The sequence below is a fragment of the Dendrobates tinctorius genome, unplaced genomic scaffold (genome assembly GCF_039654945.1).
Source record: "Dendrobates tinctorius isolate UK_male_01 unplaced genomic scaffold, ASM3965494v1 ptg000075l, whole genome shotgun sequence".
Taxonomy (NCBI): domain Eukaryota; kingdom Metazoa; phylum Chordata; class Amphibia; order Anura; family Dendrobatidae; genus Dendrobates; species Dendrobates tinctorius.
In genome coordinates, this window is record NW_027361743.1 from 54,259,679 (window position 1) to 54,283,935 (window position 24,257).

At 44.2% G+C, this 24,257-nt stretch overlaps 1 protein-coding gene across 1 annotated transcript in view; it reads left to right on the forward strand.

The window, feature by feature from the left end:
• LOC141096566 (fibrinogen-like protein 1) overlaps positions 1–16,936 on the forward strand; it is a 29,135-nt gene extending 12,199 nt beyond the window's left edge. Inside the window, exons 3-8 of the mRNA XM_073583287.1 lie at positions 2,697–2,913; positions 3,194–3,353; positions 4,672–4,769; positions 5,036–5,124; positions 13,300–13,490; positions 16,695–16,936. Coding sequence (XP_073439388.1) covers positions 2,697–2,913; positions 3,194–3,353; positions 4,672–4,769; positions 5,036–5,124; positions 13,300–13,490; positions 16,695–16,875 — 936 coding nt within the window. The 3' untranslated portion in view covers positions 16,876–16,936. The remainder of the gene's footprint in view (positions 1–2,696; positions 2,914–3,193; positions 3,354–4,671; positions 4,770–5,035; positions 5,125–13,299; positions 13,491–16,694) is intronic.
• The last annotated feature ends 7,321 nt before the right edge of the window (positions 16,937–24,257 follow it).

Here is a 24,257-nt window from a genome sequence, read left to right on the forward strand (position 1 = left end):
CTTTATGTGCCAAGTATTCTCGTTTTTACCTATTTTCTAGAACAGTAATGCAATTCATATTTCATATATTTCATGTTTGCAAACTATAGCGCTACACAGTGTGACTTTTTTTGTTAATCTGGTAATACTGTGTCATAGTACTGCATACTAACAAGAAGACATGCATCAGCAAACAACACTGTCATCAAGGACCTCTTGCACTTTATTGGCTCGTTCACCTATGACCATGTTTGCCAAGATGAGAGGAATTAATCCAGCAAAATCCAGGAGTTAATTAACCTCGAGATCACTGGCATCACTAACTCTTAAGTAATACTTGCTGGAGATAAATATTTGCAAAACATAAGTGACAAAAAGAAGGCAAAATGGGATACAGAATAATGGCTTATTCCTCTATACATCTTCATTCACCAGATATTTTTAGTGCTACCATTGTTAATTGCTCAGTTCACATGAACAATTTCCTATAGCAGCCCCCACTAGACTTCGCAGGTGAGAGCCGGATGGGCTGTACTGGATGACACACACGGCTCTGCAGACAGGCGCACGCTGACCTCTAATGAAACCTCTGCCTACTATTGACTGTTGCTCAGTCATGTGCATTCCGTTTGCTCCATTTTTGCACTAGAAGTGATCAGAAATCACCGTTGATCCCATTTTTTGAAGTACAAGGAGTATAAATTGCCTAATTTAAAAAAATCAATTTTTAGTTTAATACCTCTGTCTTAAATTTTGCATTAAAAGAGCAGGAACCCTATTTAGGATCCTCATCTATTTCCTGGTGAGGACAATTGCAGAGAGTGTCTTTTGTCTTTACCACCAAATACCTGATACGTCCATACTATAAATACAGATATCTTGTGCGCGTATATGGAGAGACCCATCACTGGCAGCGGCGGGGAGAAGCCGCTGGGGACCCGACTGCCCTAGAAGTCTCCAACGCCGGTCAGACCCCGCCGGCTGCAACGTTTAAGAGTCGGACATACCTGCCTGAGATAATACAGCTAGTCCCTGGTTTGGCAGCATGTATTAGCTATCAGGTTCACGTAAATGGTGCATTCAGAAGTCCGTAAAAATCAGTTCAAGATCACACCACAAAGCATGGACTGGCCGCGAGTCTCCCGACTCAAGCGTATGAGACAGCCTGTGCATTGTGGTACTATCTTGACCGATTTGTACTTATGTCTGAATTTGCCCTAAGGACGGGGTCACACTTGCAAGAAACTCACACGAGTCTCGCGTCTCAATACCCAGCACTGCCCCCGGCACTCGGGACCGGAGTGTGTGGTTGCATGTATTTCTATGCAGCTGAGCGCTCCGGTCCAAGTTCCGGCGGCAGTGCTGGGTATTGAGACGCGAGACTCGTGCGAGTTTCTCGCAAGTGTGACCCCGGCCTAACTGCTCACCTACAGCAACCTGTATAATGTAGAGATAAAGCGACATCTAGTGGACCGTGCTGTAACTGCACTTAAGATTTATTTCATGTTTTTACATATCTGACTTTCTTTTCGGATATATATAATGTTTCCACAAAAAAAACCTTTCCATTAATTTGCAAACTTAAAAAATCACAGATAATAAGCCATTGCCTCCCAGTTTTTGACCTTTGAGTCTGTACGTGTGTTGAGTTTATTTAACTACGCCATACATCAGAATTCTACATTGGATCGCAAAGCTTGGCAATCATCTGTAAATTCTCAGACATTTTTTTTCAGTATCCTTTAAAAATGCTGTGGCCTTGACTCACTTAAAGTTGGGGGCGCAGCTTATCGTCTTCACTATTCATAATACAGTCATTTCTGCTAATATCTTCATATCAGTATATATTAAATTAGAGGCATATAAAGCGTTTCATACATATATAATTAAGACGTGCAATTTTTCCGTAAAAGAATAATTGCTATCTGTCAGTAATTTTTCTAATAGGTTGTCCAGAATAAGGTAAAAAAAAATATCAGGTTGGTAATGTACGAGTCTGTATTTGCTAGTAGGCAAATTGCTGGAGCAAAGCCTGATAAATTGGTAAATTGACATGCCTAAAAAGAATGGTAATTTTCAGGTATCCATTATAATCATATATTTACAGGAAGAATAACAGAGGAAAGGCAAAATGCAGAAATCTAAGTAAAAATGCTCCAAAATTGTAATGTCATGGGGAGCGGGGAACACAAATATTTTGTTCCTTTTATTCCCCATGAAATAATAATCCTGGGGTATAAGTTCTTTAAACTATCGTTCCTGTCTTATTCCTCCTGGAAATATATGAATATTTTGACAACTGAGCTATAACTATTCTATTTGCATAAAAGGAGTTCCCTGATCACTGGCGGTCAAGAACAGAAGATGGCCCCTGAGCAAGAACAGTTATGGGCCCTTTGCAGTCCAATAATACATCAAGGTTCCACCTGTTTTTTTAGGTAGAAATGAGACCCCTTCACGCTTGGGCCCCTCTGCGGTTGCACAGGTTGCACCAATAGTATGTCCACCCCCTGGACCTGACTCCATTTCACACTGTCAGCAATAAATGGATAGTGACAAAGTATGTAGGGAACCGACATATTGATAAAGGGAAGTAGAGGTATAAGAAAAATCGCCCCAGAATTGTTATTTTATAGGAAATGCTAATATTTCCTAAAACAGACGGGTCACTCCTCTGTAAATAAATGCTTTATTGTCATTTATGTTACATGTTAAAGGACATAGATGTGTGCCGCACCGACAATGCAAAACTTCTCCACCGCATCCAAGTCTTGGAAAGCAAGCTGGAGTTGGGAAGACTGCAACTGAAAGATCTCAGAGAAAACAACTATCACTCCGTCAAGAGCAAATATTACAAGAGCAACGTGGCCAAAAGTAGAGCTGAAGCCGTCCACATTCCTCCAACCGATGGGAACCTTTTTGTCCGGGATGCAGGTATGAAAGAAGCTGGCTGGGTTTCTAGATTTGTTCCCCAGATGTGGATAGGTATCTATCTACATTCTCTGGGGATCAAGAACAATTCTACAATCTCTGGATACAGACCAGTTATGATTTGTGACCACGGAACATTATTGTCCAACTATTATGGGGTCACCTAATGTACTAACCCATGAGGGAATCTGTGTTGTGCCTGTCCGGTATCTTCTTAGCCTTGGATGCATTGTCTGGTCATACATTATCGCATTACTGGACATATGATTAATGTTCTCTACAGATTGCTCAGATATTTTTGAAAGTGGTAGGAAGCAAAGTGGCTACTATCGTGTGCAGCCGGGCCACCAAACTGAGCCATTCACAGTGTATTGTGACATGTCCGATGGAGGAGGATGGACAGTAATCCAACGTCGCAGCAATGGAAAAGTCAGTTTTAACAGGTAAGTAGTTATATCTATGGAAATGTGGCAGATATGGGAGTTGTGCATTGTAGAGGATCACTATAGGTTTGTGTATGTCTGCAGATGAACCTAATGATTGGGGGGTTTCCAAATATGTCCAAACTTCTCTGTCCATATATCTAGAGCACAATCACAGAGATCCAGAACTCTCGCTTCCCATCCTTCATCCATTCAGACATAAATGATATAATTCTGGTTACCTACATCCACAACCACAGGGAACTTGTACCAGACTCTTACTCTTTACACAGATTTGCAGGGGAACTTTTAAGGCCACTAATAATGAAACATTAAAGGGGTTTTCTCAATATTATAACATGATCACTGGCTCCAGATTCTGTGCTCCTGAGCTCCCCAGAAGCTACTAAGGCAAAGCTGACGTCTTTGAACATTTAGAGACCATGGTCCAATCTGTCAATCTTCAGGAGCGCTCCTGGACAGACATATTGAGAATAATTCTGTAGAGCAGCTTAGTAATGCTCATAATAATGAAATGTCATTGGTCAAATGTACCTAGTATTCTTAGAGGGGTTGTCCGGTTAAGACAAGTTATCGCATATCTGCAAGATAAGTGATCACTTGTTGATTGATGGAGATCAGACTTCTGGGACCCGAATCAATCAGCATGATGGGGAACATTTATCCATGTAGGAATTGGGCTGAGGAATGTTGTGCGTGGCTTCTTCCGGCAGCCCCATAGGGAATGAATGAAGTAGTGGTTGGGCGTACTACCCGCCATGTCATCTTGTAGCAAGGATTAAACATCTCCATCTGGGATAAAAGTTCCCCGATTTGCTGATAGGTGTGCTTCACAGCAATCAGACCCCCACCAATCAGCAAGTTATCACCTATTCTGAGGATAACTGACAACTTGCTTTACCCTGAGAACCCCAGATAATGTAGAGTACGATCGTAATCATGGAATAATTGAACCTTGCAAAACTAACGAATGAGCTATAAAAATAGTAAGTGAATAGGAACATTCATAACGATACGTAACTGCAGAGACTTACATGTATGAGACTACTCTACTGGTCAGGGGTGGAAAAGAGAGAAGAGGGACCCTGTGCAAGAACAATGAATGGGCCCTTTGCTGTCCCATAGCTCTATAATGTGTCTGTGATAGAAACTGCTTGCCGTTTTGGATGTGGTAGTGGCCCCCTTACCTCTTGGGCCCCTGTGTACAGATTGCACCAGTGCGATGGCCGCCCATTCTACTTGTACTTTATAATAGCTGTTATCTGTAAAATGCTTGCAGCCATTGCTTAGACTTTCTCTGCCTCCCGTTGCCACCTAGGAATTGGCAGGAGTATAAAAAAGGATTTGGCCTCTTTAGGAACAGAAATGATGAACACTGGCTGGGGAACGATCACATTTTTCACCTGCTGAACGGCCGTAAGTGTCCAGTTTCATTGCACATTTGCTACAATTATTATTTTGGAGCTTTTCAAAAATGTAAAATTCCACAGTGGAAAAAGAGTTCCAACCTGAAAACGGACGTGTCCCTTAAACTGGAGGAACCATCTCTGCCATCCATTATTACAAGTACAATATACTGTTATATAAGATATCACTTTATATTAGTCTTAGTAGAACTGTACAGATTATTCGGAGCCACTACCAAAGCTAATAACAGATTATTCCTCTCTATTACCGAACAGGAGAAATGTCTCTGAAGATAGATCTCATGGATTGGCACGGGAATACAAGATATGCAATCTACGACAGCTTCAGAATTACCAATGAGGAGGTAAGATGTGATTGAGTGGGCTCCATGGGAGGTTGCGGGGGCCCAAATGCGTGCCCTCATTACATACAATCTACATGCACATGGTCACTGCATACTACAAACACACATATGCTAGATATATAAATTATAGCTACTTACAACCATGTTTTTCTCATACCTATGATAGTCTATGGGTTATTTCACTAGTCCTATTATTTTCCTCTGACTGAGTGGTCCGCAAAAAAGCACGGAGATTTGTTCAATACTAATCCAAGTTTCAGCCCAAACTCAAGCATGCAAGTCTGTGGATCTATGAAAAAAATTGGACAGCAATTGTATGCCATGTATTTTTCATAGACTGATAGAAGGTTGAGAAACGTCCATCAGTTGTTTTTTTCATGAAAGGCGGACCAAACTCGGATGGTAAAAGCTGACATTGACCAAACTCTGATGACTCTGATCACATACACCGATGAAGCTTTTTTTTGGAGTATGAGAAAAATCACCAACATCTGAATGAGCCCTAAAACTGCTTGTATTATTCTACAATTCATTGTAGTTTATTCATTCACTTCATTTAGCCAGAAGTGAAGTGTAGTGAAAGGGTAAGTGCACATTTAGGCCAGAAATAAAAAAGCTGTCCTATATGTGTGTGTTCACGAGCAATAACTATTTTTGGCATTTTATTAGTTGTATCCTGTATTTTTCACCAGTTTTTTCCCCTTCACTAGAAGCCTCAACATTTTCTCCTTATACCAATCTGTTTGTTTCCCTCCAGCTTCTCCTCCTCCTTTTTCCATTGACTTTTAGACCGCAGATGAAAATTGATCCCTCCGTGACCATAGATATGTAGCTAGATCAGAGCCTGATTCAGACATCCGTGTTCTGTTTATGGTTTTGTTTACATATCCGTGTTTTTTCACAGATGCAAAACTCACGGAGACATGTCCGTTTTTCTCAGGTATCACAGATGAAAAGGGCCAATACAAGTGAAAAATATGTACAGCACAGCCATGTACCATCCGTGTGCTGTCTGTATTTCACATAAAAATGTATAGGCAAAGCTTTGTAATTTAGTCATTTATCCATCCATGAAAAACCTTGATGACCCCCTGATGGTAAAAACGGACACACAGACCATAAACTGATGACACACTGATCCAAAACATTTATGCCACCAGTACCATGTTTTCGTGCATGTTGTGGTGTAGTAACCACTGTGTCCGCTAGGGGGCGCTGTGTGGATGTCGCAAGAGAAAGGATGAATGGCAGAATACGGAATGGCCGTTACGTATCCCAAAGTGGGTGGCTATGGGATGGAGACTTATGTGTTGTTCAACAATGATATTGCTGAGGTGTTGTTTCAATGTGTAAGGGAGAAGTCTACAGGTAACTAGAGAGATGGGCGGACCTGGTTACCTACAAACCCACCCAGGGGGTGTGTTTAAAGCACTGTTGGAAAGAGTGTGTAAATGCTTGAAGGACCTGTGATGAGGTCAGAGTCATGTGACCCGGTGGGCGTGGCTATGAACCATATAATGTGGCCAGGGTAGGTCACAGGTGCTGAATGCTTGGACCCGGTTAGTCCAGTGTGGAACGTCCCGCAGAGATGGGGCTTCCTACCTGACAGCACGTGTGGACGCTGTGAGTAATGGCTGCAAGTGCCTGAGAGTTCCCTGGAGGGAATGAATGTCTGCAGTATGGAGAAGCAGCCATGAGAGAACCCTGTCGGGGTGAGATATAACTGTGAGGCTGAAAAGCCTGAGTATTGGACATTGCTAACAGAGTGAAGCTCTGTCATGGACGCTATGCCGTTTATATATTGCTGGTCATGGTTTATGATGTTTAATAAACCGCATGGACTATACTAGTTTATGGAAAACCTGTGCAGATCTGATTTTCTGGCTGCCAAGTGAGTGATCCCCTACTTAAATGACAGCGCTACCTCACAATTGGTGGAGAAAGCTATGGGCATTATTGTAGCCTTGTTGCTGGGAGCAACGGAAGAGGACTGCAAAGTTGGTTGCTAAGGGCAACGCTGAGCCAGAAAGGCTGACGGTTGGGGAAGCCACTGCCCGGCTGTGGTTCTGGAACCATGGGGCGGCCTAGTGAGTAAGGCACTGTCCGGATCGGTGAGCCCAGTGCGGCCATTTCCCCAGAAGAAAGAGACTTATAGGATACCTCTGCGGTAGAGGGGTCCGAGAACCTGTGCGTCCAGCAGGTGACGGTCGTGAAAACCGTGTTGTACTGACCAGGGTCAGTGAGAAAGAGACTGGTGATTGATAGGGTGCCTCTGTGGAGAAGAGGTATCCGAGGACCTGTGGGGCCAACACAGGTAACAGACAGGTGTTCGTGTTGTACTGACCTGGGTCAGTGAGAGAGACTGTGTACCTGGAGGGTTCAGTGAGCAAGGTCCTGGAGGGTCAGTGTTGGGAGATTCTAGGAGAAGAATCGGATCCCTGGAGCACGTGGTATGACCTTGGACCTTGTGAGGCGTGAGTGTTGGGCAGTCTCAGGAGGAGATGGATGTCCTGAAGAGCACCCACTAAGCCCCTGGACCAGGTAAGGCCGGTGAGGTGGGAAACCCTGGGAGAAGGGCCGCTCCCTGAATAGCACCCGGTGCGCCCTGTGTGTTGGACGGTCTCAGGCGGAGACGGAACGTCCTGAATAGCACAAAGACAGGACACTTGAGTTTTGTGTGGTGTGTTGGTGTGGCCGGTGTGTTGAGAAATCCTGGGAGGAGGGTCACTCCCTGAATAGCACCCAGTGCGCCCTGTGTGTTGGACGGTCTCAGGAGAGGAGATGGAACGTCTTGAATAGCACACAGAAAGGACACATGAGTTTTTTGTGTGGTGTTTTTTTTTTCTTTTCTCAACTCAGCCTGCAGTGGCTCAGTGGAAGTCAAGAAGGTGACAAGCGGCTTCCTGTAACTCGGCGGGGTTACGAAGGGGACAAGCGGCTTCCGGTAACTCGGCGGGGTTACGAAGAGGACACCAGCCGCTGTGTGTGAACAGCAGCCAGTGGTATCAGTGATCGATGACAGCAGGAGCTGTGGTGGTGCCAACAAGGACTTGTGTGGTATCATAAAAGAGACAAACTGTGTTGTGTGAACTGTGGTCTAAGGAGACCGGTATAACGAACATGTGGAAATCCCGAAAGGGGGCGGTGGCCCAAATCAGGGTGGTAGCCCAAAAGGGGTGGAGTCCCAGAAGGGGGCGGTGACCCAAATTGGGGTGCTAACCCAAAAAGGGGTGGAGTCCCGGGAGGGGGCGGTGACCCAAATTGGGGTGGTCCAGAAAGGGGCCGGTGTGTCAAAAGAGGAACGGCAATGTTCGTGTATGTTGTTTTCTGAATGTGGAATATTCTTTCCGGATAATGACAGGCCACAGGTGTGTACTGTAATGCTGCACCGAGAAGGAGTCTCGGGTCGGCTGGACTCAAAGTGTCAGGTGACTCTGACAGGATCTCCTTTCACTTTCTGTCTGACCGAGAGAATGGTCCAGGTTCGCTGTAAACATGGGGACACGGTGAACTATACGGTAGACAGAGTGATGTTTGAGGGGCCCATAGGTGGTGAGTGCCAAGGGGGCGGGATACCACGGGACTTAGTCTATGCCATGGAGAGGGGCCGGGACTTTGTCGTATTTGATGACATATGGCAGGAGGTTGGAGCGTTTCTACTGTTGGGCTAACAGATGTTGAGACTGTGACTGCTCCTGACGTGGACAGGTCAGAGGTAGAATTGACCGGAAGAAGAAGTACATCTGCCCAACTTACGGACCTGACGTCTCATGATATGATTGATGGTGGGCTGGGAGATGAGACGATTGGGGGGAAAACACGGTTAGTGGGTAACTGGAAGAATTACTCGACAGGCCAGGGTGACTCAGACTCTGGGGGTGACTGTGGCTCTGAGAGAGAAAGAGAGCACAGAATAGAAGGGCTAGAGAAGGAAGTCTCTGAGCTCAGAGGTCACCTGTCAACGTGGCAAAACGTGAACAAGACGCTTAGGGAAGAGATGGAAGAACATCTCAAACAAGAAAGAGTCCTGAGACAGATGGCCTAGCACAGGGTTGAGGAGCTCGAGAAAGAAGTCTTGGAGCTCAAAGAAACTGTAAGTGGTCTTCTGCGGGAGAAGAACTTTGACAGTGATGAACAGCGGCCGGGTCCGACTGGTGGTGGAACGGAGCTGCTGGTGCCCGTCTTGGCAGACGGTCATGAAGAGATGAGATCTCGTGAAGTTGGGGAGCTAAGAACTGAAGAAGACAGTCACCTGGTCGGGTCAACTGTAGTGAGGGAAGTGTCCGTGGTAAAGCCAGAGCCTCCTGCCCAGGAAGAGAGCAAGGCCATGACCTTCAAGTTTGTGATTGATGTACCAAAAGACATGCAAGAGGCCTGTGCTGAGGAAGGTGTGCATGAGGCTTTCAAAGAGGCAGTCAAAGCGTGTAAGGTGCACTGGGCACCTGAGACTCGGCAGTTGGTGATAATGTCAACCAGGGAAGACACAGCAAAGCGGGTGGCTGTCCTGAAAAACATGCATCTGCAGTGTCTCCATGTCAAAGTTGGTTAGGAGGAGTAATATGAAAGCTGCTTGCCGTCTAGACTTAACAAGCGAGGCTATGGATCGGTTGGGTTTGCGGAAAGAGGTAGTTCCAGTTCCCAAAGGTCTGATTGGGAGAATCATTGGAAGATTCGGGAAGGTAATGCAAGACCTTGTAAATAGCTCTGGTGTGATGAGGGTGAGGATCCCTCCGGATGATGAAGACCAGGTATCCAGTGAAGAGGGTAGGATTCCCGTCCTGGAGATTGGCTCTGTGGAAAGCCTGAGAAACTTTCGGATGCTCTTGGAGTATCGAGTGGGGTACCTGCAAGAGATTGAGCAGTTGAGGCTGGACCGTCGGCGAATCAATAAAAATGTACGGAATACCAGGTGGCGGCCACCTTCAACCCAAGATATAAGGACCCGAAGGGTTCCTCCAAGAAGTGACATGGCAGATGGCCGAAAAATGTCAGCAAGTGGTAGTTCGACTGGCAGGACGACGTTGAGAGACCGTAGTTCCTATGAGACCCTGAATGAGTCAGACTCAGGCCAGACAGTAGGCCTGATTAAGACTGATGACCGTACCAACCGGGGGAGCTGGTCGGGGAACGGAACAAACAGAGAGAGGAATGTGGTGACTAGACAGTGTCTGATGATGCAGACAGACTGTAACTGGAGGGCCAAAGATCAGGGCTGGTATTCTGACCGCTGGGGGCAGGGGAGGCCTAACATAGAGATGAGGCCATATGATAGATGGAGACGGTTCTCTCGACCTGTGGGGCAAGGTGTAATGAGTGCCCGGTCTCGAGAGCCTGATGATGTAAGGTTGTGTGTTCAACCCCACAAGTTTGAACAGAGGGGGGGGTATGTGGTGTAGTAACCACTGTGTCCGCTAGGGGGCGCTGTGTGGATGTCCCAAGAGAAAGGATGAATGGCAGAATACGGAATGGCCATTATGTATCCCAAAGTGGGTGGCTTTGGGACGGAGACTTATGTGTTGTTCAGCAATGATATTGCTGAGGTGTTGTTTCAATGTGTAAGGGAGAAGTCTCCAGATAACTAGAGAGATGGGCGGACCTGGTTACCTACAAACCCACCCAGGGGGTGTGTTTAAAGCACTGTTGGAAAGAGTGTGTAAGTGCTTGAAGGACCTGTGATGAGGTCAGAGTCATGTGACCCGGTGGGCGTGGCTATGAACCATATAATGTGGCCAGGGTAGGTCACAGGTGGTGAATGCTTGGACCCTGTTGGTCCAGTGTGGAAGGTCCCACTGAGATGGGGCTTCCTGCCTGATACACACGTGTGGACACTGTGAGTAATGGCTGCAAGTGCCTGAGAGTTCCCTGGAGGGAATGAATGTCTGCAGTATGGAGAAGCAGCCATGAGAGAACCCTGACGGGGTGAGATATAACTGTGAGGCTGAAAAGCCTGCGTATTGGACATTGCTAACAGAGTGAAGCTCTGTCATGGACGCTATGCCGTTTATATATTGCTGGTCAAGGTTTATGATGTTTAATAAACCGCATGGACTACACTGGTTTATGGAAAACCTGTGCCAGTTCTGATTTTGTGGCTGCCAAGCGAGTGATCCCCTACTTAAATGACAGCGCTACCTCACAACGTGTTTAAACACAAATGTGTGAACGGAGCCTAACAAAAAACTTTTGACAGTGAATGATCAGTGCATGACACAAAAAAGGGATGCATATATGGGAGAAAGAAATATATTTCTCAAGTGAAAAATAATACAAAGTTTCTTCACTTGTTGATCTATGAAAAAAATTGTAGCTACTATTGAATAGGAGCTGAGCTGTAGTAACGAAAAATGGCCACTACATTGTGCCCGGCGCTGTGGTATTTCAGCTACTGTACATACAGTTGTGCTCAAAAGTTTACATACCTCGGCAGAATTTTTGCTTTCTTTGCTTTTTTTTTTCAGAGAATATGAATGATAACACCAAAACTTTTTCTCCACTCATGGTTAGTGCTTGGGTGAAGCCATTTATTGTCAAACTACTGTGTTTTCTTATTTTAAATCAATAATCCAAAACATCCAAATGACTCTGATCAAAAGTTCACATACCCCATTTCTTAATACCGTGTATTGCCCCCTCTAACATCAATGACAGCTTGAAGTCTTTTGTGGTAGTTGTGGATGAGATTCTTTATTTTCCCCAATGGTAAAGCTGCCCACTCTTCTTGGAAAAAAGCCTCCAGTTCCTGTAAATTCCTGGGCTGTCTAGCATGAACTGCACGCTTGAGATCTCACCAAAGGGGCTCAATGATTCTGAGGTCAGGAGACTGAGATGGCCACTCCAGAACCTTCACTTTGTTCTGCTATAGCCAATGACAGGATGACTTGGCCTTATGTTTTGGATTGTAGTCATGCTGGAACATCCAAGTACGTCTCATGTACATCTTCTGGGCTGATAATTGCAAATTTGCCTCCAGTATTTGCTGATAACATGCTGCATTTATCTTTCCTTCAACTTTGACCAAGTTTCCTGTGCCTTTGTAGCTCACACATCCCCAAAACATCAGTGATCCACCTCCATGCTTTACAGTAGGAATGGTGTTCCTTTCATCATAGGCTTTGCTGACCTCTCTTCAAATGTAACGTTTATGGTTGTGGCCAAAAAGTTCAATTTTGGTCTCATCACTCCAAATTACCTTTTTTCAGAAGTTTTGAGGCTTGTCTCTGTGCTGTTTTGCGTATTGTAGATCATTTGGGGCATTTACACAGTAATGGCTTTCTTCTGGTGACTCGGCCATGCAGCCTATTTTTCTTTAAGTGCCTCCTTACTGTGCATCTTGAAACAGCCACACCGCTAGTTTTCAGAGAGTCCAGTATTTCAGCTGATGTTATTTGTGGGTCTTTCTTGCATCCTGAACAATTTTCCTGGCAGTTGTGGATGACATTTTTGTTGGTCTACCTGATCATGGTTTTGCTTTTACAGAGCCCCAGATTTTCCATTTGTTGATCAGTTTGAATGCTGATGACTGGCATTATCAATTCCTTGGATATATTTTTTGTATCCTTTTCCTGTTTTATACAGTTCAGCTACCTTTTCCCGTAGATCCGTTGACAATTCTTTTGCTTTCCCCATGACTCAGAATCCAGAAAAGTCAGTGGCTGGATGAAAGATGCAAGAGTCTGTCTGGGTCCCAGAAACTCTCTCAGGTTTTATGCACACACACTGATTACAAGCAAACAGGTCACAGGAGAGGATGTTACCTTCAGTATCCATTCATACCCATTTGTGTCAACTTCTGTGCATGTTATCAGGCCAAAATCACCAGGGTATGTGAACTTATGATCAGGGTCATTTGGATGTTTTGTGTTGTCATTATGATTTAAAAATAGACAACATAGTAGTTTGACAATAAATGGCTTCACTCAACCACTAACCATGAGTGGAGAAAAAGTTTTAATATTCTTTGAAAAAAGGCCAAGAAAGCAAAAATTCTGCCGGGGTATGTAAACTTTTGAGCACAATTGTATATCCTGTGCTTCCAGTGTGTGTGGGTTTCAGATTCTTATGAGCTGACATTGATGACATTCTAGGATAGGCGATAAGTATCATAGAACCCCTTTGAATTAACCATGATTAGTATATAACACCATACTAAATACATGCTCCACACTATTATTACAGGACAAGTACAAGCTGTGGTTGGGGTACTACTCTGGCAATGCTGGAGATGCCATGGATGGAGGAAGTAACTTTGCAGAACAGTGGTCCGCTTCGCTCAAAGGCATGCCCTTCAGCACCGCGGATAATGATAATGACAGATATACCAAGGGCAACTGTGCAAAAGAAAATAAATGTGGCTGGTGGTTTAACAGGTAAATATAATTTTAGGGATGTTACGTAAAAACAGTATACAAAACATAAAGGAAATGATTCACAGGGGTAAATCAAGCATTCATGCTGCCGGAGATGGACAGTGCCATAGGGCCTGGAAGGAGTGTGCTCTCATTGCCTCCTGATGTGGCTCTGTATCTATGTAATATCATTACACAAGTTATGGGTTTTGTCTGGTTTCAAAATTCAGTTTATAAAGATCATATTGAAGATTTCAGCACTAATAGGTCTAGGATTTTAATGGTAAACTGTGTTTGTGTAAGGCTATGTTCACACACAGCACCCTTGTGGAGTTTTTTTCTGAAGCCAAAACCTGGTCTCTTGGCATTTTTTGAGTGCGGATTACATGTGTGCTTTGTGCACAGTACAATGTTTAACAGACCTAATTTTATTCACCAAAAACGGTTCAAAAACACAGTGGAAAATGCTGCAAAGACATTTGTTGCATTTTTTTGCAGCATTTTTTCACTTTTTCATTGCTTTCTATGAGTGAAAAGCTGCTTCCACACCACTGAAAGAACAGACATGTTGTAGATTAAAAAAAAAATCTCAGATGAAAAAAAACATGCATGTTCATGAAATTTTTTCAGTCTCATAGCTTTTGCTGGTACTGTAAAAAGTAGCTTTTAATTTGCATTAAAAAGCAGCAAAACAAACGTTGCATGTGAACATAGTCTAATTCTACATGTCCCCTATGTCTACTGCTGAAGATTTAAAACTTTGTCTTCAGATTACCATATCCTGTATAACCCGTGGAAGCCACAGCAGCAGAATGATTTGTAATTCAGCAGCATATTATCAGGAAACCCCTTAAGGCCTTGTTCACACGTTCAGGATTTAAACAGTATTTTACCGCAGTATTTGTAAGCCAAAACCAGGAGAGGAGCAATCTGAGGAAAAGTAGAATAGAAACGTGTCACCACTTCAGCATTTCTCACCCACTCCCAATTTGGGCTCTCAAATACTGATGTGAAATACTGACTAAATACTGAAGGTGTGAACGTAACCTTAATAAAAAGGAAAAGCCGACAGTGAACTCTCCCTTTCATAAAATTTTTGTCTAAGTTTAATACTTAAATACACTGTAAGGTGTTCATACAAAGATATGCATGAAAACCCCTAAATAGACTGATCTTAGCATAGGGAAGAGAGATCGTATTCCTCATATGTCTTTGGGTTCAGAAAGGCGGCAATAAAATCCAGCTGCAAATTCCACCTCTGGTCTTGCTTGAGGAGCGTGGAGGTGTAAAGGGGTGCTGTATGTGCTTTGTGCCTTCCCCTTTAATTGCTGTATATATATATATATAGTATGTGTTATTGTAATGCGAAAGTAAGGTGCGGACAGTATAGATATGTAGCTAGGACACTAGGGGGTACTGTAGAGTTAGGGAGATTGGATGATAGATAGGATAGCAATAGATAGCTGGGTTTAGCCAGAATGGAAACAGTTAAGTAGCTGTACCAATGGGATTATTGGTGGGAGGAGTTACCCAGAGGAGACAGCATTGTTCTATAAAAGTTAGTCAGAGTGTGTGTGAGCAGCGAACAGCAGAGCAGGCTGGAGTTAGTCGCAGTGGAGTGCGAGAACAGGCAGGACGTGGTGCAGTGGTCTGAAGAAAGTTTGAAGTTTGGCTTTTGGGGAGCACTCTCTGCGAGAGGCCAGGAAGAAGATCTCGGGTTGGAGTCTGGGGACACCGTCTGGAACTGTCAGGGACCTAAGGTCCAGTTGAGGCTGCGAACGGCAGTCTGGTTCTTTTTGCCAAAGATGGGCAATGTAGATGGGGAGCATCCAGTGACTGCTGACAGGAGGATTCTGCAGGCCTTGGGCTCAGAGAACGTGCAGGACAAGAAGTGGCAGGGCCAGACCAGGGACTGTACAGAAGATGTCATGCTTACATTTTACTGGAAGGGAAGGACTGTAACTGTGCTGCTAGGACCTGTTTCAAATAAAACCTTAATGAAAAAGATTCTGCGGTCATTTGTTTGTGCTCGGATCCCCATGGGACACTGTATCCTGTTCAGGCTCCGGTCCCGCAGGTGGGTGAAGAATTGCACACATGCTCCACCAACACCAAGACACACTCCAAAGTTGTAGTATCGGGGTGCCCGGGTGCTGAAGAGTTAAAGCCCCTCGTCACAGCTGGCACCCGGGCCCTCGTTACAGAGGTCTACAGCTAACAGCCCTGTGGTTACCAAATAGAGAAGGCTAAGATAATTATTAGTATGATGGATTCCTTTGTCAATAATTGTAATGGGAAACACTGAAGCTTCGTATTACAACGGGTTTCATTGCTGACAAGATCATATTCACATAATGGGTCCACAGTGGAGGTATACATCGGCAGGATCTTCTGTGGCTGGTATACTGGACGCCTACAGCATTTAGTAATGTCAACATTATGGCATAGTAGGGCCTATTGGGACCTAATTGAGGATTCAAAAGTGAAGACTGCCCTGGTCCAGCCGCCATGGAGGATCGGTCTTGATTTCTGAGGTGGGCAGCAAAAATCTTTTTACTCGACTTGAGTTAGATTGCTAATAAGCTACACTTGTTTTAACTTTTTACTTTGCACCTGTATGAAAAAAAACATGGGCTACTGTGTTATTCTAAGAACCATTCTGTATACATTATTTTGTTAGCTCAGAGTAACTTCTTCCAGGATTTCCCCTATATTTAGCTCTATCATCTTCTCATCAACTCTGACCAGATTCCCTGTCCCAGCTGAAGAAAATCATCCCCACAGCATGATACTGTCACCACCATGTTTGACGGTGGGGAAGGTATTTTCAGAATGAAGTGCAATGTTAGTTTTCCACCACAAATAGCGTTTTGCATGTTCTACCACATGTCATGTAGCGGACACAGCTAGAATATGAAAGAAGGTGCTCTGGGCAGATGAGACCAAAGTAGAGCTTTTTAGGCCATATGCAAAACATTTTACTTTTTCAAGGCACTGTGAATAAATGTATAATGTTATAGACGAGTCGCTCTAGATTAAGAAGCTCATGAATATGAGCAGAAAGCAAAAACTGAATGCAAGTTAGTGAATAGCTGACAGTTCCTAAATCCAGACACATTGTTTGAAAAATTTCTAAAACTGAAGTGAATTGATTCCAGATGTTAAAAGCAGGTAACCACATTGCTGTACAATAATCCGACTTTTTCTTGTTTTTTTTTCTCACAGGTGTCATACAGCAAACTTAAACGGCTTGTATTATAAAAATGGCAATTCTACGGGGCAGTATGACAATGGCATTGTGTGGTCCACCTGGCATGGGCTGTGGTACTCTCTAAAATTAACCACCATGAAGATCAGACGTCCATCTTTTCTCAATGCTGGAAGTGGAGATGGAATGAATGTGTGAACTTGTCAGTGACATTTAACAGATTGTATAAAAAAAAAAAATCTGGGGACAAGTCGGCCTGTCACTCCAAAATATATATTTATACGCAAGAGATGTATTCTATAACGCAATGTAATTCACGTGTAAACAGATTAGGACAGAAGCCGAGGACTTCAGTTTTTAAAGAACTGTCACTTACCTGGAATAAGTCATTGCGTTATTTGGTGTAAATTCTGCTGTTCTCCTGAATTTGGTGTTGCAGTTTTATTTTTGTTCCTGTGCCTCTTCGTCTCTGCGATATGGACCCCTCTTCTATGTAAATCTTGTTAGCCAAGGAGGCTTGGTCATTTTGAAGATTTTCATAGAGCAAAGTTGAGGATGTCACTATCTTGGCTAGCAAGACTAGATTTACACTACCGTTCAAAAGTTTGGAGTCACCCAGACAATTTTGTGTTTTCCAAGAAAACTCATACTTTTATTAATCAAATGAGTTGCCAAATGAATTTAAAATCTAGTTCAGACATTGACAAGGTTCGAAAAAAACATTTTTATTTGAAATAATTTTCTCCTTCAAACTTTGCTTTCATCACAGAATGCTCCCTTTGCAGCAATTACAGCATTGCAGACCTTTGGCATTCTAGCAGTTAATTTGCTGAGGTAATCTAGAGAAATTCCACCCCATGCTTCCAGAAGCCCCTCCCACAAGTTGGTTTGGCTTGATGGGCACTTTTGTGTACGGTCAAGCTGCTCCCACAACAGCTCAATGGGGTTGAGATTTGGTGACTGCGCTGGCCATTCCATTACAGATAGAATACCAGCTGCCTGCTTCTTCCATATATAGTTCTTACATAATTTGGAGGTGTGCTTTGGGTCATTGTCCTGTTGTAGGATGAAATAGGCTCCAATCAAGAGCTGTCCACAGTGTATGGCATGGCGTTGCAAAATGGAGTGATAGCCTTCCTTATTCAAAATCCCTTTTACCTTGTACAAATCTCCAACTTTACCAGCACCAAAGCAACCCCAGACAATCACATTACCTCCACCATGCTTGACAGATGACATCAGGCACTCTTCCAGCATCTTTTCAGTTGTTCGGCGTCTCACAAAAGTTTTTCTGTGTGATCCAAACACCTCAAACTTGGATTTGTCTGTCCATAACACTTTTTTCCAATCTTCCTCTGTCCAATGTCTGAGTTCTTTTGCCCATATTAATCTTTTCCTTTTATTAGCCAGTCTCAGATATGGCTTTTTCTTTGCCACTCTGCCCTGAAGGACAGCATCACGGAGTCACCTCTTCACTGTAGACATTGACACTGGCGTTTTGCGTGTACTATTTAATGAAGCTGCCAGTTGAGGACATGTGAGGCGTCAATTTCTCAAACTACAGAGACTAATATACTTGTCTTGCTGCTCAGTTGTGCAGCGGGGCCTCCCACTTCTCTTTCTACTCTGGTTAGAGCCTGTTTGTGCTCTCCTCTGAAGGGAGTGGTGCACACCGTTGTAGGAAATCTTCAGTTTCTTGGCAATTTCTCACATGGAATAGCCTTCATTTCTAAGAACAAGAATAGACTGTCGAGTTTCACAAGAAAGTTCCTTTTTCTGGTCATTTTGAGAGTTTAATGGAACCAACAAATGTAATGTTCCAGATTCTCAACTAGCTCAAAGGAAGTTCGGGTTTATAGCTTCTCTAATCAGCCAAACTGTTTTCAGCTGTGCTAACTTACTTGTACAAGGGTTTTCAAGGGTATTCTAACCATCCATTAGCCTTCTTACACAGTTAGCAAACACAAAGTACCATAAGAACACTGGAGTGATGGTTGTTGGAAATGGGCCTCTATACACCTATGAAGATGTTGCATTACAAACCAGACGTTTGCAGCTAGAATAGTCATTTACCACATTAACAATGTATAGAGTCTATTTCTGAATCATTTAATGTTAGCTTCATTGGAAAAATCTGTGCTTTTCTTTCAAAAATAAGGAAATTTCGAAGTGACCCTAAACTTTTGAACGGTAGTGTCTATATAGGGAAGAGAGGACCATAAATCAGGAACGGAACAAAAAAAACAAAGCCAGTTTCAGGAGAATAGTAGCATTTACATTCTTATTAAAATGGTTGTATGAGTCAGGAAAAAAATTGGCTTTTTTCCCCCCCCAAGAAATGTTGATCCGTTTCTTCATTTTTTGTCATAATCTTATACAAGCTTCCAAATACTGGGAGTCACTTCCATTAAATTAGATGATGGTCCTAGATAATCCTACAGCCTCCCACATTTGTAAGGTGTATTCAGATTATAAGAAGTTATCACCTATCCATAGTCAAACTGGGGACAAAAGCACCCCAATCTGGCAATCGTGGGAGGTCACAGCTCAGATCCCCTCTGATCTAGAAATTAGCACTTATTCTGTGGATAGATGACTTCTTATTAAAATAATACCTCTTCAAAGGGAATCTGTCAGCAGTTCCTTTCTTCCCCATCTGAGAGCAGCAGTATCTAGGGGCAGAGACTCTGATTCCAGCGATGTATCACTTACTGGCCTGCTTGCTGTCGTTTTCATAAAATCCCTGTTTTATCTGGTGCAGATCTAGCAGTGCTCTGAATGCTGAACTCTTCATAATCCCGCCCACACCCCTGATTGGCGGCTTTCTGTGTACAGTGTTGATATGCAGAAAGCTGCCAGTCAGTGGTGGAGGCGGGAATATAGAACACTCAGAATATGGAGGACTACATTGTAGCTGGCTTAATAGTCCTCTAGTGATAATCTCCTGCTGATAAAACACTGATTTTATAAAATCTACATCAACCAGGCCAGTAAGTGACACATCACTGCAATCAGGGTGTCTGTTTCTACATTATGCTGCTATCAGAATAGGTGTCAAAAACTTACTGACAGACTTTGTTCTACTCCAAAGCTTATAGTCACATTATAAGAAATTTAAAAAGATCTTCATTAACGTCATTGATAAAGGTCTATGTTTAGATATCACCGGAATACTGTAAGCTTATAGTACAAATGGATGAGAAGGAGATGAGCAGGAACATTTGATCCAAAATAAGTGGACAAGTATCCAAAATTTACATTTTATGCACTAAAAATGGGTTAATAGTAAAAATGTAACAATAACTATGCCATTGATAAATAATCAATCAGAACGAAGACATTAAAATTTTTTTTAAAAAAAAACACAAAATGTTTTGTTACATTTCATTTGCTATATAGGTTTTGGTTAAAGGGATTGAATAGTTTAACACTGGAGTTTATAAAGGACAGATCCCCCATTCAGGTTATACAGGTGCATCTAACAAAATTAGAATGTCATCGAAAAGTTAATTTATTTCAGTTCTTCAATACAAAAAGTGAAACTCATATATTATATAGCATTATTACACACAGAGTGATCTATTTCACCTGTTTATTTCTGTTAATGTTGATGATTATGGCTTACAGCCAATGAAAACCAAAAGTCATTATCTCAGTAAATTAGAATACTTTATAACACCAGCTTGAAAAATTATTTTAAAATCCAAAATGTTGGCCTACTGAAATGTAATGTTCAGTAAATGCACTCATTACTTGGTCGGGGCTCCTTTGGCGTCAATTACTTCATCATTGCGGTGTGGCATGGAGGCAATCAGCCTGTGGCACTGCTGAGGGGTTATGGAAGCCCAGGTTGCTTTGATGGCAGCCTTCAGCTCATCTGCATTTTTTGGTCTGGTGTCTCATCTTCCTCTTGACAATACTCCATAGATTCTCTATGGGGTTAAGGTCAGGCGAGTTTGCTGGCCACTCAAGCACAGTGATACTGTTGTTTGTAAATCAAGTATTGGTACTTTTGGCAGTATGGACAGGTGCCAAGTCCTGCTGGAGGATGAAGTTTCCGTTTCCAAAAAGCTTGACGGCAGAGGGAAGCATGAAATGCTATAAAATTTCCTGGTAGACGGCTGCGCCGACTTTGGTCTTGATAAAACACAGAACAGACACAGTGGACCTACACCAGGGGTCCCCAACCACCGGTCCACGGCCCAGCATCGGGCCGTTGCAGTGCCCTTGCCGGTCCGCAGACAGAAGGGGAGCCGGCGGCGGTGCAGCAGCTGATACCCTGCATCCCGCGGCGGCTTCATCCAGCGCTGAGTGGTCAAGTGTACCGCTCATTTAAGGTCCTGAATATGGACGCCACTCCTCTCCCATAGGCGTGGCGTCCATATTCATGGACCTTAATGAGCGGTAGCACGTGACCGCTCCGCACAGGAGCTGAAGCGCCGCGAGATGCAGGGAGGGAAGTTCAGCGACGGGAAGGAAGGTCAGCGATGTGAGGGTAAGTATGATGGGGGAGTGTTGTGAGTTCATTTTCCCCTTCATTACTGAGGCCCGAGGAACTCCCTCTTCTGGTAAAGAAAGGTAGTGAGCCTGATTATCAAACACCTGAGGCTGATGATGATGACTGGCTGAGTGGAGTTACTGACTGGATATAAGGCTGCCGACGCCCTTCTGCCCTGCGGGTGATTTTCTCTGTTGGATCCTTGGAGACCAGTCTGAATTCCTGCTCCTCTAAAGCTAAGTTTGCTGCTCGGCCTTTTGCTTTGGTGCTTTGACTTTGTTTTGCTTTGTTTTTCTGGATTTCTGCCATTCCCTGCTGGGGTGTGCTGAATTCATTTAGCTCTGTCTTCTGAAAATACCTGAGTGCTGATTTAGTTTTTGAAGCCTAGCTGCTTCAGGGCCTTTTTCATATCAGCTTGTTGGCTTATGTCTTTGATTGGGTTTTGGCAGATTGCAGACAGCAGCCTTCCTGTCCTTTCCTATCTAGGTAGTTTTGGGCCCCGTCTTTGCTCAGTCTATCTTTCTGTCTGTGTTAGTATTTTCATCTTGCTTCGCCGTCATTATATGTTGGGGGCTGCCTATTACTTTGGGGTCTGCTCTGGGGCAGTTTAGATTTCCCCTTTCTTTCTTTAGGCCTATGTAATTCTCCGGCTGTGATCAAGGGGTCTAGGGCATCGTAGGGACCCCCCACGGCTACTGCTAGTTGTGTTGATAGGTTCAGGGGTCTGCAATCTGATAGTTGCCAACTTCTCTGGTTTTCTGGACTTAGCTTGTATTTCTGCTTTTGCCTCCTACGGTGACTCATTCATAACAGGGGAGGATGGGGGAGCCATATATACAAGGGAGGGAGAGTGGGAGCGGAGCCATATATACAAGGGAGGGAGAGTGGGAGCGGAGCCATATATACAAGGGAGGGAGAGTGGGAGCAGAGCCATATATACAAGGGAGGGAAAGTGGGAGCGGAGCCATATATACAAGGGAGGGAGAGTGGGAGCGGAGCCATATACAAGGGAGGCCGGGAGAGTGGAAGCAGAGCCATATATACAAGGGAGGCCGGGAGAGTGGAAGCAGAGCCATATATACAAGGGAGGGAGAGTGGGAGTGGAGCCATATATACAAGGGAGGGAGAGTGGGAGCGGAGCCATGCATACAAGGGAGGGAGAGTGGGAGCAGAGCCATGCATACAAGGGAGAGTGGGAGCGGAGCCATATACAAGGGAGGCCGGGAGACTGGGAGCGGAGCCATATATACAAGGGAGGCCGGGAGAGTGGAAGCAGAGCCATATATACAAGCGAGGGAGAGTGGGAGCGGAGCCATATATACAAGGGTGGGAGAGTGGGAGCGGAGCCATATATACAAGGGAGGCCGGGAGACTGGGAGCGGAGCCATATATACAAGGGAGCCCGGGAGAGTGGAAGCAGAGCCATATATACAAGGGAGGGAGAGTGGGAGCGGAGCCATATATATAAGGGAGGCCGGGAGAGTGGGAGCGGAGCCATGTATACAAGGGAGGGAGAGTGGGAGCGGAGCCATATATACAAGGGAGGGAGAGTGGGAGCGGAGCTATATATACAAGGGAGGCCGGGAGAGTGGGAGCGGAGCCATGTATACAAGGGAGGGAGAGTGGGAGCGGAGCCATGTATACAGGATGGGACAGGGGAGCCATGTATACAGGATGGGACAGGGGAGCCATGTATACAGGATGGAAGAGTGGGAGCAGAGCCATGTATACAGGATGGGACAGGGGAGCCATACAGAGCTGGACAGGACGGGGGGACCATACATACATTTTCTGATGATTAGAAAATAATCAGCATGTACAGTACTCCAGTACAATTTTTCTTAAGTGCTCAATGCTCCATTTCCTTGTAGGTTCCAATCATCATTAGCAGTGACGGTCATCAGTAGAAGTAGCCGGTGCTCCCACTGAAACAGAGAAACAAGCCAGGTGCTCCCACTCATTCAAAACCTATGGTGAGTTGAGTCACATTAAAAATGTTATAATTAAATGATAAGTATGCACTGCTAAACTACAACCGCGTACATAGCCCCGCCCCCTTATGACCAAAGCCCTGCCCCTGTCACACCTCCATCCCCGCCCTGCCGGGCAATGGAAGAATGGTCTTGGTTCAAGCCGGTCCCTGGTGCAAAAAAGGTTGGGGACCACTGACCTACACCAACAGATGACATGGCTCCCAAAACCATCATTGATCATGGATACTTCACACTAGACCTTGGAAATCAAGGTGCCAGAGTCTGGAGGAAGAGTGGAGAGGTCACAATCCAAGCTGCTTGAGGTCTAGTGTGAAGTTTCCACAATCATTGATGGTTTGGGGAGCCATGTCATCTGCTGGTGTAGATCCACTGTGTTTTATCAAGAGCAAAGTCAGCGCAGCCATCTACCAGCAAATTTTAGGGCACTTCCTGCTTCCCTCGGCCGACAAGCTTTTTGGAGATGGAAATTTCATTCTCCAGCAGGACTTGGCACCTGTCCACACTGCCAAAAATAAAAACAACAGTATCACTGTGCTTGATTGGCCAGCAAACTCGCCTGACCTTAACCCCATAGATAATTTATGGGGTATTGTCAAGAGGGAGATGAGACACCAGACCCCACAATGCAGATGAGCTGAAGGCTGCTATCAAAGCAACCTGGGCTTCCATAACCCCTCAGCAGTGCCACAGGCTGATCGCCTCCATGCCACGCCGCATTGATGGAGTAATTTATGCAAAAGGAGCCCCGACCAAGTATTGAGTGCATTTACTGAACATACATTTCAGTAGGCCAACATTTTGGATTTTAGAATCATTTTTCAAGCTGGTGTTATAAAGTATTCTAATTTACTGAGATAATGACTTTTGGGTTTTCATTTGCTGTAAGCCATAATCATCAACATTAACAGAAATAAACACGTGAAATAGATCACTCTGTTTGTAATGACTAATATATGACTTTCACTATTTGTATGGAAGAACTGAAATAAATTGACTTTTCGATGATATTCTAATTTTGTGAGATGCTCATGGCCATATGTTAAGCCAGTGGACGCCTCAGGAATGTCCATGTATTTCAAAGACAAGGA